General features: G+C 42.8%; 1 protein-coding gene across 2 annotated transcripts in view; it reads right to left on the bottom strand.

The window, feature by feature from the left end:
* Positions 1–420: 420 nt before the first annotated feature.
* sap30bp (SAP30 binding protein) overlaps positions 421–20,602 on the bottom strand; it is a 105,028-nt gene continuing 84,846 nt past the window's right edge. For both annotated transcript variants that reach the window (XM_088000390.1, XM_088000391.1), the window contains 7 exons: positions 9,689–9,777; positions 7,210–7,301; positions 6,451–6,511; positions 4,885–4,936; positions 4,703–4,761; positions 1,334–1,418; positions 421–1,193 (listed from right to left, as the gene is read on the bottom strand). In XM_088000390.1, coding sequence (XP_087856516.1) covers positions 1,012–1,193; positions 1,334–1,418; positions 4,703–4,761; positions 4,885–4,936; positions 6,451–6,511; positions 7,210–7,301; positions 9,689–9,777 — 620 coding nt within the window. In that variant the 3' untranslated portion in view covers positions 421–1,011. The remainder of the gene's footprint in view (positions 1,194–1,333; positions 1,419–4,702; positions 4,762–4,884; positions 4,937–6,450; positions 6,512–7,209; positions 7,302–9,688; positions 9,778–20,602) is intronic.

The raw sequence follows: 20,602 nt of genomic DNA, 5'->3' as shown, positions 1-20,602 counted from the left end.
AATCTTGGTCTTTAATAATTTAGCAATTCCCATGTTCTTACGTCCAAGGTGCAATTCCTGGCCTGAAAGAAGTTACCTGATCCCAGTTCGAACAGGAGGAGAGAGCAGTTCTCCTCTGTGCCACTAGGGCAAGGAGAGGTAAAAGAAATCTGCAACATTTCCTTTCCCCTGCAGGAATGAGACTGTAGGTTGGCACCAGGTGAGGATTCAGTTGTGATGGCTCCCAGAATCAAACAGCCTGTTAATACTCTGTCTGAACTCTCACACTTGGGGTGGGTCTCTAAAGGACTGTTAGTAATATCCCAGTAACAGCAGGCAATTGAAACAGTAATATACAAAATTGTCAAAAAACATAATTTCAACAATTCTGACAAAGATCAGATCACAGGCTCGGTGGAAGACAGAATACAGATTCAGAAGAACAAGAAAGAAGCTTTTATTTGTGTTTCCACATTGCCAGCAGTTTACAACGCTTTGTCATAATCGTACACCAGTGTGCAGTGTGTGTTTACTCACCCACAGTTTACAACACAAGTGCAACAGCCTACAGTGCGAGACAGGCAGAAAGCATGATCAATATCCAGACACATGTAGTTGATTTCTGGACCTCAGTGATCACCAAATGACCTGTTGTGTTGCCCCCTCCCCTTCCCAAATAAAACTCGACTTCACTCCTCATCTTGTCCAGTGAACCTATTTCACGCCTCAATCCCCTCTGGTGAATTACAGATCACTATATTTATATAAATATATACAGTTCAGACCTTGCAGCATTGAAATTCCAGCCACTACTCCCCAGGATGTACAACGTATTTTAAGTTGATTGATTATAGGACATGATGAACCCCCAAATTGGGTAGTGAAGGACTGTTCCAAGCTGTTTATGACACAGCTGTTCAGAGCTGAGATTTAGTAGCTGCAAGGAGGGAAAAATAAGTTCTTGAGTATGAGCCTGGTCCCACAGGGTCTTAAGCTCTGCAACTGTTCAGAGACGGTGCTCCTGGACTAGGCTCATTGCTTAGCTTTCTTAACAATGGTGCCCACAGCTGAGATGACTGTGGTTTTTGCTCCAGTGGCACTGGTTGTTACCGTGACGACCCCTGGCAGTGTTGCGGTAGTAGTGATGATTGTCGGCTGAGCTATTGTCGTCACGGGTACTGCGGAGTCCCATTTACTCTTCCTTTTCTGAGAATCTATGGAGAGAAAGGAGAGAAGGCAAGTCAACGAGGAGATCTGCTTGCAGTAGAAGTGCTGACTGCATCATCAGCCCTGCTTGCTGCATACACGGTGAACTGATACCCATGTGTAATGTATCCCCATCATCCTGTGTTACCTGCCACGGCTGTACTTGATGTGGTTGTTGTGCCTGTGCCAGAACTGGTGTTGGTTCCTGTTTTTGTTCTGGTCACAAATTCAATCTAACAAAAAGATGAGAAATGAATCAAGAGGTGGAATCTCACAACTGTGTATATTTTATAGGCTATCAACAAGTGGCAAAGATATAGCAGAGCAAATATGCAGGTGAGTAACAGAAAGACATGAGAGCTATAGCATACATGTAGTGGAGCACTTTATTCTTTTCGTGTACAAGGATTTGAGAGAGGGGAAAGAGCTTCTCAACTGGGTTCTTGGACTCTTGCTTTTTGTACACACCCCTGTAGGGCTGTTTCAACAGGCTCTGTGAAACTTATTCACTTTGCCACTCCATAACTGATATATTAACAGAAATCAAACTGCTTCCTCTCAGGCATCAGGGAATGCATGCTGACCCTCTGAGCATTTTCTGCTTTTATTTCAGATTTTTAACATTCCCATTATTTTGCTTTTACATACTGGCACTGCTTGAAAGTTATCCACAAATGAACAGTGAACTTTAAAGAATTGTGATGTTTTATCATTTTAACTAGAATAAACAGTCTACTTCAAATATATAAGCAGGTTTTCAGTCACAGCAATTACTTGGATTTCAGTTTCATAATTTAAATGGGGCGGGGCATGTTGTTTAGAGCCTCTTACAGAAAGGAACTTAAAAGCAAATGTCAAATTTAGTTTCTTGGCTGTGCACCAAAGGCTTTTTTTCTGGATTTTATGCCCAGGATAGACAATGTGGCAATATGTGGAGTTACAACTCACCAATGACAGTGATCTAAGATATAAGAGTTTAAGGAGCTTTGAAAGAACTTAGAAACTATAATTTTTTTCAAATTAGGGAACTTCCTGTCAAGCTCCAAAACAAATGCCCTTTTCTTTATTTCCCACTAACGATGGAAATATTCTGTAAGTTGAATCTAATCGGTTTTCTGATGAAGAGCTAGCAACAACCACCGCAAAAAAACAATTGTGTTGCAGCCATTACATGTGGGTTCTTCTAACATCTAATAATTTTACTCAGCAGTTAAAGTTCAAAAGCAACTTTTCACGTTACGTCATTCTGTTGTCTTCTGAGAGCTGGGAGAAGTAGCAACTGCAGAAATCAAAGGCAACTTATAGATTGCGGCACGGACAGAAACACTTTGTGGGTCAATGGGAGGGAAGCTCTGAAATGAAGGGAGTCCAAAAGATCCTGATTTAAAGATCTTAAAGTCCCAGCTGATTATGACACTATCTGTGATAGAACTTGATGCTAGTAATCCAGTAGCTTCACTTTTAATGCTAGTTTGGGAGTGTGGGTTTGAATTCCTGAACATCATCCAGTAATCCTTCATAGAACATAGAACAATACAGCGCAGAACAGGCCCTTCGGCCCTTGATGTTGCGCCAACCTGTGACCTATTCTCAGCTCGTCCCCCTACACTATCCCATCATCCATGTGCTTATCTAAGGATAGTTTAAATCTCCTTAATGTGGCTGAGTTGACCACAATAGCAGGTAGAGCATTCCATGCCCTTACCACTCTCTCCGTAAAGAACTTTCCTCTGACATCTGTCTTAAATCTATCACCCCTCAATTTGTAGTTGTTCCCTCTCGTACAAGCTAACGTCACCATCCTAGGAAAAGACTTCCATTGTCTACCCTATCTAATCCTCTGATCATCTTGTATGTCTCTATCTGTGATAGAACTTGATGCCTTCTTCTTTCCAATGAGAACAGACCTAAGTGTCTCAGCCTTTCCTCATAAGACCTTTCCTCCAGACCAGGCAACGCCCTGGTAAATCTCCTCTGCACCTTTTCCAATGCTCCCACATCCTTCCTGTAATGGGGCGACCAGAACTGTACACAATATTCCAAGTGTGGCCGCACCAGGGTTTTGCATAGTTGCAGCATGATATTGCGATTCCGGAACTCAATCCCTCTACCAGTGAAACCTAACACACCGTTTGCCTTCTTCACAGCACTATCCACCTGGGTGGCAACTTTCAGGGATCTATGTACATGGACTCCAAGATCCCTCTGTGTATCTACACTACCAAGAATATTCCCATTGACCCAGTACTCTGCCTTCCTGTTATTCTGCCCAAAGTGCATCATCTCACATTTAGCTACATTGAACTCCATTTGCCACCTCTCAGCCCAATTCTGCAGTTTATCCAAGTCCCTCTGCAACATTCTTCCAAACTGCCCACTACTCCACTGATTTTAGTGTCATCTGCAAATTTACTAATCCATTCATCTATGCCTTCATTTAAGTCATTTATAAAAATGACAAACAGTAGTGGTCTCAAAACAAATCCTTATGGCACACCACTAGTAACCGGACTCCAGGCTGAATATTTTCCATCAACCACCACTCTTCCAGAAAGCCAGTTTCTAATCCAAACTGCTAAATCACCTTCAATTCCATGCCTCTGCATTTTCTCCAACAGCCTACCATGTGGAACCTTATCAAAGGCTTTACTGGAGTCCATGTATACCACGTCAACTGCCCTACCCTCATCCTAGTGCTTGGTCACCTTCTCAAAAACCTCAATGAGGTTTGTGAGATGCGACCTGCCCTCGACGAAACCATGTTGACTATCTGAAATCAAATTGTTGATTGCTAGATGATTATAAATCTTATCTCTTACAATCCTTTCCAAAACTTTTCCTACAACAGAAGTAAGGCTCACTGGTCTATAATTACCTGGGTCATCTCTGCTGCCCTTCTTGAACAATGGCACAACATTTGCAATCCTTCAGTCCTCAGGTACTAAACCTGTAGATAATGATGACTCAAATACCAAAGCCAACGGCTCTGCTATCTCCTCCCTAACTTCCCAGAGAATCCTCAGATAAATCCCATCTGGCCCAGGGGACTTTATTCACTCCTTCTAGAATTGATAACACCTGTGCATAACTAACCTCGATCCTTTCTAGTCTAATATCTTGTACCTCATTCTTCTCCTCTACAATATTCTCCTTTTCCTTCGTGAACACCGATGAGAAATGTTCAGTTAGCACCTCTCCGATCTCTACAGGCTCCACACTCAACTTCTGACTTCCTGGGAAGAGTGCCTGCAAAGATGTTAGATGACAATAGGATTGGACAATAATGTACCCTACCATATTTGAACAGCCTGATAGATAATATTGTCGAGGATTACCAGTGAAGTTTGGGCATCAGTACCAGCCTGGGATAATGTTTAACCCACAAGTATATGGAGAGCTGAATATACTGGCATTGGAATTAAGGGACATTATTGTGTCCAAGGAAATGACATCTTAGTTTGAAGCTAGCCTTGCCATTTTCTGTCCAATGGTGCAGTCCAGCCTGAGGTTCACTCACCTTTGTCCGTTCCTTCTTGGCTTTCTCGATTTTGTCCATTTCTATTTTCTGAGCCTTGGCTGGAAAAAGAGGAGTTGGGGTGTGAGAATGGGCCAACATTTGGCATTGTCAATTTACAAAAAGTGACTAAGACACACGTGTACGCCAGGCAGTGCTTGCTATGGCTTCTAATAAAACATTACCTAAAGCCTCATAGTATGAATCCTCTGACCATCCATGGGGGTCAAACATGTCCTGTGGAGAAAGTCACATATTAAACATACAGAGATACACCACTGGGCATTATGCTTCCAGGCTCATTGGACTGAAGTCTAGAAGCCAAATAAGGAAATATCTCAGTTTACAATAATAAAGAAAAGGTTTTCTAAACTGAATGAATAAAACTTTGAATAAATAAATGAGATATCACTTGCACAAGTGACCTCTCCTTCATGTGGAAACTTTCTGTTTTCATGGAGTACCCTTTCCTGACTCTTCCTTGGTTAATTTCAATACCCTGGATTACAACAATGGACAAACATACATGAGTATAGGAATTAAGAACAGAGTAGGTCAACTGCTTTTTCAGCCTGTTCCACCATCTAATAAGATTGTAGCTGATCTAATTGTGGCCTCAACTCCACTTTCTCGCCGACCCTAACTGTTAGTCTGAACTCTGTTGTTAAAATATTCAATGATTCCACCACTTCCTCTCTGGGAAAAAGAATGTGTTCCAAATGATGACCCTCTGAGAAAGAAAAATTCTCATTGCAGTCTTAAATGGGTGGCCATTTTATTTTTAAACTGCGTACCCATTTCTAGTCTCCCCCACAAGGAAAAACATCCTCTTATGTCATCAAGAAATCGCCCAACTTGAGTTTTTCTATCCTGAGGAACATCCCAAATTGATAGGATTGTTAAGAAAGTGTATGCTGTTTTGGCTTTCATTAACAGGGGGACTGAGTTTAAAAGCCGCGAGGTTTTGCTGCAGTTCTATAAAACCGTGGTGAGACCACACTTCAAATATTGTGTCCAGTTCTGGTCGCCTTGTACAGGAAGGATGTGGAAACTTTATAGAGGGTGCAGAGGAGATTTAGCAGGATGCTGTCTGGATTGGAGGGCATGTTTTATAGAGAGGTTGAGTGAGCTAGGGCTTTTCACACTGGAGAGGAGGAGGAAGAGAGGTGACTTGGTTGAGGTGAACAAGTTGTAATGAGAAGTATAGATAGAGTAGATAGCTAGAGACTTTTCCCCAGGGCAGAAATGGCTGTCATGAGGCGTCATAATTTTAAGGTGATTGGAGGAAGGTATAGGGGAGATGTCAGAGGTAGGTTCTTTACACAGAAAGTGGTGGGTGCATGGAATGCACTGCCAGTGGTGGTAGTGGAGTCAGAAACATTAGGGACATGTAAGCGACTGCTGGACAAGCACATATACGGAAATAAATTGTGGGATGTTTAGGTTAGTTTGATCTTAGACTAAGATAAATGATCGGCACAACATTGTGGGCTGAAGGGCCTGTACTGTGCTGTACTGTTCCAATTTCTATGTTCATCTCCCCAAGTCACTCAACCAACCTTGAAACTTTTAAATGTAGGTCTCTGTTACCAAATCCTCTTTTCCTGATTAACCTCATACTATTCTTATTTTGACTATGCCTTATTGCATCCTCTCAGAGTCTGTTGCCATTATCCAAGATTCACAATCAAGGGAACTGAGATATAGTGTAAACTGTCAGCAATATCTGTACTGATGAGCTGAACATGTACCTTTGGATAGTTTGTACCAAGTTCATCGATGCCACAGAACTGGATCAGTTTTTCATAAATGCTGAAAGAGACAGAGCAGGAAACTTAAAAGGCACCAACTGTACAGAAATCAAATAATCCAACAGACTTGTGAAAGGAAAGGAAATTCCCAAGGCTAATTGCTCCATCACAACTAGAATCAGATAAGGGCAATCTCTCCCGTAAATCCCAATCAAGAGAACAGTGATCTTTCTACTAAAATCCAGTCGGATGCAGTGATTCCCCCTCTAAATTACAGAGAATTGAAATGTCTTCTCTAAATCGTTCAGACAGCAGTTGACCGTCCTCTAAACTACAGACAGACACAAGTGACTCATTCTATAAACCAGTCAGACATTAGCAATTCATTCTCTAAACCAGTCAGACAGCAGGTACCCATTCTTTATGCCACATTCAGACAGCAGTGATCCAACCTCAACGTCACAGTCAGACAGCAATGACCTTTCTTCTAAACCACAGTGAAACAATGACATTGTCACTAGAGTCAGGCAACGGTAACCCCTTCTCTAGACCAGCCAGACAGTAGTGACCCCTCCTCAAAACCACAGTCAGATGGCACTGACCTTGCCCCAAAACAACAGTCAGTCAGTGGTGACCCTTCTTCTAAACCAGAGAGCAGCAAGTCCTGCTCTAAGCTACAGTCAGAGAGCAGTGAGTCCTGCTGATTCTCTTTGCCTTGAAAGAGTCAGCCTTGCACTGAAATTCAGTCCATGCACCAACCTGGGGTTGCGGAACTCCTTTTTTCTCTGAATAATGTTGTTCATGTCGAGACCTTCATTCAGCTTTCTGTCGTACAGCTTCTGAATTTTCTCCTGGGAAGATAATGGAACAACTATCAGTGATCAACACTCAATGGGCAACTTGACAGTTTTCCTGTAAATACACCAAGGGACCTTTGAAAGTCATTAAAGACCTCGTATGATAGGGCTATTGTGCTGACCATCCTCCTCGCAGAGAGACTTGGGCCATTTACCAAATGACAGACTGAAATCATAAAGAGTTTCCAGCAGCAGTGCCTACATCAATGCTCAATGGAAGGATCAAGGTGTTGGACCTCTGTGAAGTTGCATCTACCAGCACTGAAGCCCTGCTCCTTAAGAACCAATTCCAATGGGCAGGCCACTGTGTCTGGAACTGCCTCCATCCGGTTCTCTTTTTTCAGCTCTCTCTTGGCCAAAGTTCAAAGGGAGGCCAAAGGATAAAATAAGGATATGCTCAAGGTCGCTCTAAAGCACAGATACATTCACATCATTAACTGGGAGGAGAAAGCTGCTGGTTGCTCAGCATGGCATCTCTTGACCCACCAAGGCCCAAACAACTTCAAGCTTCAGTGATGGCAGAGGATCAAGAAGGAAGCCAATCCAGGGCTGCATACTCCCTTTCCTACACAAGATGCCACCCTCCCAGATGCAGGAATATTTAAAATTGAGCTCATCAGTCATTGAAAGAATCAGCTATCCCAACAGGCGTCCTTCTCAATTCAAGGGACTGTCGATACACACAAAGTTTTCCCAGGATTAACCCTGGCTTTGCTGTGAGCCAGGGCCTTCTCTGCCTCACTGGAGATCAGACAACATCAAAGTTAATCCTAACAACAACTAATCACTCAGTCAGCTATGTATCCTTTGCAGCACTGTACACTTTGCAGCACTATGATCAGCAACAGGAACCTGGGCTGATTCTGGACCTTCCTAACCCCAATACAGATTCTCACTTGAAAGAACCCAAAGGGGCAAGAAGTAACCAAACATGATGGCAGTTTCTTCAAAATAGAAATGATTCTTGAATTAGAGGATGATGTTCTATAGCAGTGGGCATTGGTCCGACACTGATGTCACCTAGTGAGGTGATGAAACACATGCAAAAAAACACATCAGCTCGGCCAATGAATCTACGACCTATGCAGTTGACCTGTCCTGAGCAATTTCTGTTTGGGAATGGACTAAGTCAGTGATTGACTCAGTGGTCTCCATAACCAACAATGGCTTGTGCCAACCCTTTCAGCATTGAATTCTGGTCTTTATCCTCCAAGTTCCCCGATGTGTTGACTGTGTGTGATGAGGTGATGAGGCCATCTCTCCATCTCCTGCAAAAAACTGAACTTTGTTTTGGATGTCTGATATAACAGGACATGTTTACCCAGCCATACTTGTCTGGTACACTAATGGTCAAACTATTACTCATTGCAAACATTGCAACCTTGGAGCTTGTGGGTGTGTTTAGGTAATGTTGACTGAAAGAATGAGGCAGACACTCCTAAAGCATTTTAACATTTGTAAACTACAATCCAAGCTGTCTGTAGCTGTATCAGAATCTTTTCATAGTAGAACAATTAACAGCCACTTACATTTATATAGTACCTTTAGGCACAGGAGTGTGGATCAGACCAATCTACCACTACGACACAAAAGGAACATTTGGACAAATGATCAGAAGCTTAACCAAAGAGGTGACAGAAAGATTAGGGAGCGTGTTCCAGAGTTTAGGACTCAGGCATCTGATGGCACAGCTGACAGTCAGGTTTTGCAATTCCAATTTTTGTGATTTTCTGATCATTTTCCGGGGTCCTCACTGTGATAAACTAGAGTGTGCCCCAGGCTCAATTCTTGGTGTGTGCTGAGTGAGCAAAGCTGGAGCATTTTAACAGATGTTGGAGAGTCTACACAAGACAGCTGGGGCAGGGGGAATAAGATCAGCTGGGAATGCCATTCCTGATCTAAGGCAGTGGCTCCCTGACAAGGAGACAGTCGGGTGAGCTTAAGAACATCAGAAAGAATGATGAAAGATCAAGGTCAATCTGAGCTTGGTTATTGAATGATATCACTGTCATGGAGTTAATGATCTTAGTGACTGATTTGGGCTGAGCAGTGATTCACCCTCCAAGTTAAAAGCAGTTCTCTGGCACTTACTTTTTAAGCCCACACAACAGGGATGGCCATCATGTTACCAAACATATTGTCAGGACTAGGCCGCAGGAGAGAAGGACTCTCAATGACTCTCAATGAACCGTATACAGCCACTCCTGCAAAAGGCATTTATACACTACTGAAGCTGGCCATTGACATTTAGATATGGTTGCGAGCTCAAACAATAACATGCCCCAAAGAAACAGTTCTCAGCACACAATACTCCATCTTCTCCACCTGATGCTCCCACAATACCAGCAGCCTGACTCATACCCCTTGGCTGTGCCTCATACCTGTAAGTGGTTAGAACATCTCCCCAAAGGTTCGGGAGGCATTCTGATGTCATCAGGAGACATGTTCCTCACTTTTTCTGAAAATGAAGCTGCAAAGAAAACAAAAGATGCATCAACATCTTAGATACCACCTGGGGACCAGGAAAATGCAGCACACCACCCCAACATAGCCATTGACATGGAAATCCTCAACCAAATGCAGTCTTGACCTCACATGATCTCTATACAAATTCACCATTCAGCAGATGTCAGTGGATAGAGATCAGGGATGAGAATCCTGAATGGTTATTTTCCCTTCTACCACAACTTGTATTTAGATAGTAATTTCACCACAAGAAATGACTTAAGGCAAAATTTAACATCAAGCCACAAAAGGAGATAACTGCTTGATCAACACTATGATTAAAAAGGTGGGTTTTAAGCACCATCTTATAAGAGCAGAGAGAGGCGAGGGAAATTTTGGTTGAAATTCCAGAGCATAGGGTCTGGACAGAAGACACCACTACCAATGAAGAATATTGGGATTGCGCAAGATATCTGAACTGAAGGCATACAGAAATCTCAATGCATATGGGGCTCAAGGAGGTTACAGAGTTATAGAGGGGCAAGGTTGTGAATGGATGTGAAAACAAGGATGAGAACTTTAAAATCAAGCCCTCACTTGACTGGGAGCCAATCTAGATCAGGGAACACAGGAGTGACAGGGGAATAGGACTTGCTATGAGCTAAATCACAAGACAGCAGAGCTTTGGATGATCTCAAGTTTATGTCGAGTAGAATGTGGGAGAGCAGCTATGAGTGCATTGGAATAGCCAAGTCTAGAGGAAATGAAGGCACAACAGCAGATTAGCTGGAGCATGGGCCAAGTGGAACAATGGTATGGAGTGGAAACAGGTGGTGGTGCAAAGTCAAAGTTTGTGACAGATTGACTTAATGTCAGATTGTTGCCAAGGTCAGGGATGAAGCCAGTTGCTCAGGAACAGAGCTTGCAGTGGGGACTGAAACTGGATGTTGGATATACAGGCTGATAATCGGACAACAGTGGAGTCAAGAACTGGTGTAAGGCAGAGCTTGGTGTTGTCAGCATAAATGTATGAACTAACTACAGACTACAGCCACTGACTAGTTACAGACTGGTTAGCATAATCAGTAGTGGGTGAAATACTCAAGTCTGTTACAAAGGGTGTGACAACAAGACATCTAGAAAGTACCAATGAGATTAGAAAAGGTCAACATGGATTTATGGAAGACAAATCATGTTTGACAAGCCGACTGGAGATTTTTAAAGACTTAACCAGTGGAATAGACAAGAGAGAACCAGCAGATGATGAATTTGGATTTTTAGGAAGTTTTTGATGAAGTTCCAAATTAGAGTGGGACTATTAAATGTGTAAGATTAAAGCACACAGGATTGAGGATAATACACTGGCATGAATTAAGAATTGACAGCAGACAAAAAAAGAATTGAAGTACATGAGTGTTTTCTGAATTGGGAGGCAGTGACTGATGATAACACACCGATCAGTGCCTGGGTTCCAGCTCTTCACAATGGATAGCGACTATCTGAATGAGGGTTTTACAGATAACATTCCCATATTTGTTGATGAATTGTGTGTGGTGAGGGAGAGGGCAAATACATGATCGACACAGAACAAATGTATGATAGACACAGAACAAAGTGGATAAATGTGAGTTAGCCACTTCAGGAATAGCAGAATATTACTTAAATAGTGATGGATTGGGAAAGGTTGATGTACAAAGGGATGTTCTTGTCCACCAATCACTGAAAGCAGGCATGTAGGGATAACAAGCAGTTAGATGGGTGAATGATATGTTGGCTGTCATTACAAAAATATTTGACTATAGGAGCAAGAATGTATTGCTGTAGTTTACAAGACCTTTGTGAAACCAAACCCGGAAGTATTTGGTGCAGTTTTGGTTTCCTTATCAAAGCAAATATACTTGCCAAAGAAGGAGTGCAGCAAAATTTCCCATACTAATTCTTGGAATGGCAGATTTGCCCTATGAGGAGACATACAGATTGGGCCTGCATTCACCGCGTTTAGTAAAATGAGAGGGGATCTGACAGAAATGTATAAAATTCAGACAGGGCTGGAGAGACTGCATTCAAGCATGATGTTCATTCCATGTAGGATGTCTAAAATGAGGGGTTACCATTTCAGGATATAAGATAGATCATTTAGAACTGAAATCAGGAGAACATTCTTCACTCAGTGTGGTGACAGAGAAGCAGGATTTCTTTGACATTCTGTAGTACAGAAATGAAGCCTATATAATACTGGGGTATAGTACTGGTGGGACAGGTCTGTCAGTGCTGTTGGGGACATTTGTGTCACTGAATCACACTGGGGTATAGCACTGGTGGGGTCAGCTTTTGTCACTGTACAACACTGGGATCTGTCTTAGTTGTCTCACTCACTTGAAACTACATTCTATATTTATTTTAGCACCAGCTGACAATCTAACATGAATTCACATGATGGTAACATTAAGGGAAACTAGCGCACTGGTTCATTCAGACTGCGTTGAGTCTGAGATGAAGGCATGTTGTTGAGGCAGAGGAAGCCGCTGTTTGTGAATTTCTTACCATTATATATCTAGCCTTGAAATGTCTGAAGTAGTTCCTTGCTAAGCACAAGAAAGGAGATATGCGTAATGTAAACTGGACTCAGGAGCTGGTTGGAGCATGCCTGCTGTCAACACAATGACTGAGTAGATATTAACATTGCCTGTGCTGAGAGTGCTCTATTTAACCCTGACAGAGAGCAGTCAGAGCTCGTCAGGGGAATAAAATAACCAAAGAACAGGGAACGCTGGAAATCCGAAACAAAAACAGAAATTGCTGGAGGAACTCAGCAAATCTGGCAGCAGCTGTGAAGAAGAAGCAGAGTACTGAAGAAGAGTCACTGGATCTGAAACATGAACTCTGCTTTCTTTTCACTGATGTGACTGAGTTTCTCCATTAATTTCTGTTTTTGTTTCGGATTTCCAGCGTTCCCTGTTCTTTTATTCCCCTGACTGAAGTTCTGACTGCTCTCTGTCAGGGTTAAATAGAGCACTCTCAGCAGAGGGGTCAACTTCTGTTAAGTTCATGATCTGCCTGCTGACTAGGTGCCTTGGGAAACTTACAATGTAGAGGTGGCTATTTGGTCAGTCATATCTGCACTGTCCTTTAGAAAGAGATTTGTTGTACTTGGTCCCACCTCCCTGCCTTGTTGTCCATAAATGTCCAAGTTCCTCATTGTCAGGTGTATTTATTTATAATGTGGAGATGCCTCTGTCAGTGCTGTTGGGGACATTTGTGTCACTGAATCACACTGGGGTATAGCACTGGTGGGGTCAGCTTTTGTCACTGTACAACACTGGGATCTGTCTTAGTTGTCTCACTCACTTGAAACTACATTCTATATGTGGATAAAGTCAGAAGTCACACAACACCAGTTACAAGCTTTTGGAGTGCTACTCCTTTGTCAGGTTTTACACTGTGATTTTAAATATTGAATTATAACCTGGTGTCATGTGACATCTCAGTTTATTCATGGAATCAGCTTCATTAACTATGGAGTGACAATTCTGAATAAAAATATTTTCATCTGCCAATGATTTTGAATCTATATGCCAGAGGAAGGCATTTTCTCTACACGTAATGAAACCATATTAAAACATTCTGAAGCAGATTCTTTTCCAACCTCGCTGGCAAGGCTGGTATTTATTGCCCATCCTAGTTGCCAAGAAGTGCCACTGGTCCTGCTTCCTTGGCAGAACTAACTGGTTTGCTGGCCACTTCATGGAGAATTAAGTCAACCATGCAGTTGGATGGAGTCACATACGGTCCAGGATCAGATAGGATTGGCAGTTTTCCTTCCTTCAAGCATATTGGTAAAACGGTTAGATTTTATGACAATCCAACAGTTTCATGGTCAATTTTACTCGTACTGATTTTTACTTCAAATTGCTTTTTTAAAAGCAGAATTGGAATTATGAAATAATGATGATGGAATTTCTCTAGACTATTAATGCAGGCCTCTGGGTTACTAGTCCAGTAACACAACCATTAAAACTCAATAAAACAAGTACAGAAAGCCAGATAAAAAAGAAAGAATTTGCACAGCTCGACTGAAAAAATTAAGTAAAAAGTCAGCTAAGTCATCAGAAGTATCTCAGAAAAGGGCAGCAAACAAAGGAAGTTTCAGTGTTAGAATGAACTTTAACCTTTCTGAATACTTGGGGCTTGTTGTCACTGTAATTAGTAAGTAAATCAGCAACCCTCAGATTGGATTACGCATTCCTTTGAGCTGTTCTCAATCTGATATGATATAAAAAAGGTGCACATAGACACATATATTTACATATAAAACATGTGATGTATTTACACATACAAAAATGTAAATTTTTGTTTAGAAACATAGCTTTTTAAATACAGACAATTAAATTGACACAGACAATGATCAACCACATCATAGATATACTGTTCGAATGAAGTGATCCTGTTGGTTTATAAGAAAAAACCCACAGAATTGAGGAAGCTGGGAATCAGAAACAATACAGAAATTGTTGGAAAAACTCAGCAGGTCTGGTAACATCTGTGGAGAGAAAGCAGAATGAATGAATCCGAGGTTCTGAAGAAGGGCCACTGGACACCAGGCCACCATACCTGCTGAGTTTTTCCAGCAATTTTATTTCTCAATCCTATGATAACTCTTAATGCTTCAAAGAGATCAGATGCACAAGTTTATTGTAGGTAAGATTCTGCAGCAGAATTGGTCAACATTCATGAAGAAGCTCAAACAACTTTAATTAATCCAGAAATGTCTCTGTCTCTATTCCCATGTCCCACCTCCCTGGTGTTGTCAGATTGCAATCAGTGTCTGAGTGAGTAGGTTCCTCTGCTGGCTGTGTGAACTAGCTGTACTCACTGTACATTGCCATTGGAGTGTTGCCCAGTGTAGTTAACACTGCAGGCTGAATGGAGGCAATGCCTAAAAGAAAAGCAGCTTAAAAAAACAGCACAAAATAGCGGACAAAAGCCTGGTATTCACATCACCATGGTAATTGAGGTGAAGACTTGGCCTCATGCTCGAATCCAGCACATCAATAAGTCACTGTGCTCATAAAAACAGTGAATTCAGTAATGGGAATTCAAACACAGCCAGAGCTCCTGGGAGTCACTGCTAACAATAAACAAAAGGTATCAAGGAGGTTACATTGGGGGGGGGGCGGGGGATGGGGGTGGGGGTGGTTTGGGGTGATGAAGAAGTCTCATAGTGGAAAATCAATGAAGCAGAGCATCAGATAGATTCTGAATGTGAGGATAAATACAGGGCACAAGCAGGTTAGGCACAGGGGTTTGGCGGTAAATAACAAAAGGTGAAAGCCAGGGTGAGAAATACCAGAAAGGCTGGGAGGATATAGCAGACAGGGGGGAGCATGAGCTGCTGAAAGAATAGGGAGAAAAGATGGGAGTGATTGGGCGACAACTTGAGGAGTGGGGAGGGAGAGACACCAGGTTGACACATGAAGATGTTGAGAGTCATTTATTTCAAAGTAGAGGAAAGTTGTCCTGTGAGAGGAGTCACAGAGACAGAGGTTTTGTGCTAATGTAGAGCTGCAAGTCATTTATTTTTCAGGATGGATCTACTCTACTAGGCTCTGACAGCATTGGCTACCAGAAAATAAAGTGCAGAATGTAACAAAGTGACCCATTATGCAAAACTACACAGATTTCCTTACTTCACACTTCTGGATATAGATTAATTAAAGTACATGCCTGAATATTTTCTTGTTACAAAGCAGACAACTAAACATGTTTTTTTAACCTTTGTTAAACTGAAGCCCTGCCACCTGCTCAGGTGAATGGAACACAGAACAGTATAGCACAGTACAGGCCCTTCGGCTCTTGATGTTGTGCCAACCTTTTATCCTACTCTAACAACAAACTAACCTACATACCCTACAATTTACTATCATCCATGTGCCTACCCAAGAGTCGCTTAAATGCCCCTAAAGTCCCTCTACCACCACTGCTGGCAGTGCATTCCATGCACCCACCACGCTCTGTGTAAGAACCACCCTCTGACATTTCCCATAAACCTTCCTCCAATCACCATAAAATTATGCCCCCTCGTGATAGCCATTTCTGCCCTAGGAAAAAGTCTCTGGCTATCCACTCTATCTATGCCTCTCACCATCTTGTCCACCTCTATGAAGTCACCTCTCACTCTTCTTTGTTCCAATGAAAAAAGCCCTAGCTCCCTCAACCTTTCTTCATAAGACATGCCTTCCAGTCCAGACAGCATCCTGGTAAATCTTCTCTGGACATTCTCGAAAGCTTCCACATCCTGCCTATAATGAGGTGACCAGAACTGAACACAATATTCCAAGTCTTACTAGGGCTTTATTATGTTGCAGCATAACCTTGCGATTTTTAAACTCAATCCCCCTGCCAATGAAAGCCAACAAACCATATGCCTTCTTAACAACCCTACCAACTTGGATGGCAACTTTGGGGGACCTACGGACGTGGACCTCAAGATCCCTGTGTTACTCCGCACTGCCAAGATTCTTGCCCTTAACTCTGTAATCTGCATTCAAATTTGACTTCCAAAATTAATCTCTTCAGTTTTCCAGGTTGAACTCCAGCTGCCACATCACAGACCAGCTCTATATCCTCTCAATGTCCCGCTGCAACCTACAATAGCTCTCTACACTATGCACAACTCCACCAACCTTTATGTCACTGGCAAACTTATTAACACTTCCACTTCCTCACCCAAGTCATTTGTAAAAATCACAAAGACCAGAAGTCCCAGAACAGATATCTGGAGAAAATCACTGGTCACCAAGCTTCAGGCTGAAACTTTCCATCTACTACCACTCTCTGTCTTCTATGGGCCAGCCAATTCTGTATCCAGACAGCCAAACTTCCCTTTATCCCATGCTTCCTTAATTTCTGAATGAGCTCACCATGGGAAACCTTATCAAATGCCTTGCTAAAATCCATATGCACCATATCCACTGCTCTGGATATCTGGCCATCCTCTTGTTCCTCACATAAGTGTAGAATGCCTTAGGATTGAAAATGCCAGTATTAGAGCAGTGTGTTCCTGGTACCCTGGATCCAAAATTCCTCGTATATACAGCACCACCAAAAGCAAATCAAGGGTCATTCACCTGTATGCAGTTTGTGGGACAGTTCTCTGTGAATGAGCTGTCTCCAAAACAAATGCAACTTCTTGTCAAATTATCTACTGACCACAAAGCACTTTGGGTTGTTGTTAAAACATGACAATGGTGATATAATGCAAATCTTTTCTACGTTTTATGCAAGTGAGATTGCTTTACTCTAATGTTTGGGTTGAATTTAACCCTCAGGGATGTAATGAACAGCTCTGACTCTCATCCTATGCACCCAGTTCCCTGTTGCTCACTACCCAATAATTCCTGCTAGAAAACTGCAATCATGTACACTGTGTCAAGATAGGGTTAGGTGGGATGCCCAACAAAGTCAAATTGTGGATGCCGCCAGCCTTGCAGAATGGCTGCTATGGTGGAGAATGCAATCAAGACTTCACAGGCTGTGGTCCTGCCATAGTAGATGCTGACTTTCCTTGCAGAGTGGGACCGTGGAAAGGCTGAGCAAGGTCCATATCCTGCACAGTCAGTGGTAGATGTCGACATTTACAATAACTGAGTGCTTACATTCTATTTGGATAAGCTGCTGGTACATGTGCAAGTGGAGAGGTTGGAATGCTGCTGCAGAAGCAAGTCTGAGAGACTTGGCACAGCTTTGTGCAAAGTTCTTGGTGGGGGGGGGGCGGGGGGGGGGGCGTGCTGATGGTGGTTCTGCAAAAATACACACATCCCTGACATGCTGGGGCCCTGGGATCACATAATTAAACCCAAATAGCAGCTCTGACCATTTCATAACAATGTTGGTCACATGGCGTACATACAGCCTTAGGCTCATTTGAAATACAGATTTGACATTTGCTTGTGAACACTTCAGACAGAGAGCTCTCTGTTTCATCTACAGACAAGCTTTGTACTTCTCTGCAGATACTCCAGCTCTCTGTCATGGACATCTCACAGGGCCAGTTTGTAAACAAACCACTGGACACACTGGGCACTTACTGGATGAAAGAAAGACGGCAGACACACAAACCATCTCAGCCAAGCCGATTCACAGGGCTTTGAAATGTACATGGGAACCATAAAAACACATTGCTGCAATTGACTGCACAAGGTGGGATATTCTGGACCAAGTATTCTGGTCTTTCACAATTGGGAACAGGATTTCAAAAATCCAAAACAGAATGAGAGGGAGATAGATCTTTTACTGCCTTTTCACAAGTTAAAAATTATTTACTGGCTTATGGAAATGAAATGTAGCAGACAATTTTGTTGAATCTCAGAAATGTTTTGGTGCAGAAGGAGGCTATTTGGCCCATTGTGTCGGCACTGTTTTTCTGACCATTTTGACTCACTGTCATCCTCCCACTTTTTCGGTAACCCTAGTCAGAGGTTGCAGATGCTGGAATCCAAAGTAGACAGGCAGGAGACTGGAAGAACACAGCAAGGCAGACAGCATCAGGAGGTGGAGAAGTCAACGTTTTGGGTATACCCTTCTTCAAGAATGGAGGTAGGGGTAGGGGGAGCTGCAAATAAAGGGGTGGGGTGGGGAGAGGGGCTGAATGGTGAGGTAGTGATTGGTGAACACAGGTGGTGGGTACGACCTGATTGGTTGATGGGAGGAATGAATCCGGTTGGTAGCTGGAAGGAAGGATCGGTAGATGGAGTGGAAGGGAGGAGGCAGGGCTGGAAATGGGGTCAGAGGATGGGTGGGAACGTTATTTGAAATTGGAGAACTCAATGTTGAGGCCTCTGGGCTGTAGGTTGCCCAAGCGGAAGATAAGGTGTTGTTCCTCCAATGTGCAGGCTGATTCATTGTGGCAATGGAGGAGGAACTGTTCCCTTTGCCATTCCTTGGCTCGCACTACACCCTCCACCAATCCCACCCCTCCAACCCGCCTCTAATACCTTCCCTGCAACTGTAAAAGGCATGAAACCTGCCGGCACATCACCTCCCTCACCTACATTCAGGGCCCCAAACAGTCCTTCAAGGTGAAACAAAGGTTCACCTGCATTTCCTCCAATCTAGATTACTGCATCCGGTGCTCCTGATGTGGTCTTCTCTACATGGGTGAGACCAAACTTAGATTAAGGCAACATTTCACTGAGCATCTCAGCCAGGCTCATAAGGGCCAGCCTGACCTCCTGGTCATTGCCCATTTCAATTCCCTTTCTCACTCCCTCTCCTACATGTCCATCGCCAGCCTCCTCCATTGTCACAGTGAATCAGAGTGCCAGTTGGAGGAACAGAACCTTACCTTCCACCTGGGCAGCCTACAGCCCGGAGGATTCAATGTTGAGTTCTCCAATTTCAAATAACCTTCTCACCCAACCCCTGGCTCCTTTTCCAGCCCAGCTACCTCCCTGCCATTCCACCTTCTTCCTTCCAGCTACCGACCGGATTCACTCCTCCCATTGACCAACAAGGTCATACCCACCACCTGTGTTCACCTATCACTACCTCACCATTCCGACCCTCACCTCACCCAAATCTCCCCCTCCTTCTCTTTATCTGCAGCTCTCCCTACCCCCACCTCCAATCCTGAAAAAGAGTTATACCAGAAATGTTGACTTCTCCACCTCCTGATGCTGCCTGGCTTGCTGTGTTCTTCCAGCCTCCTGTTTGTCCACTTTTCTATAACCCTACACATTATTTCCATTTAAATAATCATCTAATGTCCCTTGGAACACCTCAATTAAAGCTGCCTCTACCACGCATTCTGCAAAGCGTTCCAAACCTAGACCAGTGCAGTGTGAAAAAGATTGCTCTCACTTGCAATTGCTTCTTTTGCGGAACACTTTCAAACTGCATCCTCTGGTTGAACAATCTTTTACAAGTGAAACAGTTTCTCCATCTCTGGTCTGTTTGGACCCCTCACAATTTTGAAAATCTCTATGAAATCTCCCCACAGCTTCCCCTCTCCAAGGAATACATTCTCAACTTCTCCAGTATTACTTCATAACTGAAGTTTTGTCATCCCTGAATTATTTTTGTAAACCTCTCTCCAATCAATTCATATCCTTTCTGTTGTGTGACACCAGAACAATACACAATAACTGAGGTTTAATCAGTATCCTAGAGGTTCAGCACTACCTCCCTTCTATTACACTCCATTCCCATATTAACAAAATGGAGAATGCTGCTTGTTTCATTAACAGTTCTCTCCACCTTCCTAACACCTTTCATGACTTATGCACATCTAACCCAGGTCTTTCTTCTCCTCTATAAATTTTAGGACAGTACCCTTATTATATACTGTTCTTTGTACTTCTCTATACTGAACTTCATCTGCTTATCTGACACTCAACTGATTTGTCAATGTCCTTTGAAATTCTACATTACCCCCTTCACAGTTTACAAGTCTTCCTGTAATGGCCATTCTTATTAATGGATACTCTATGCATTCACATACATGTAGTGAACTCTAATTTAGACTTCATTCCATTCAACATGACTTTGACTCCACCTATTAACTTACTATTTTCTATTCTAGTAAACTGTGATTTTGTGAACATTGATATTACTTTCCAATCTTCTCTCCATATTTTCATACCCTGCGGAGTTAACTTAAACCCTCCCCAACATCACTAAGAAAATGCCCTGCAAGGAACTCAGTCCTGGTTCTGATCAGATGCAACCCATTCCAGTGTCCGGGAATCTAAAGCTCTCCCTCTTGTGCCATCTTTCCAGCCACACATTCACCTGTTTTTTCTTCCTATTTCTGTAGAGTCAGAGAAATGTACAGCATGGAAACAGACCCTTCG

Source organism: Chiloscyllium plagiosum, unplaced genomic scaffold (genome assembly GCF_037043375.1).
Source record: "Chiloscyllium plagiosum isolate Xiang-an unplaced genomic scaffold, Cpla_swu_hap1 HiC_scaffold_25, whole genome shotgun sequence".
Taxonomy (NCBI): domain Eukaryota; kingdom Metazoa; phylum Chordata; class Chondrichthyes; order Orectolobiformes; family Hemiscylliidae; genus Chiloscyllium; species Chiloscyllium plagiosum.
Note: the sequence above shows the minus strand (reverse complement) of the source record. Positions and strands in the feature narration are given on the sequence as shown.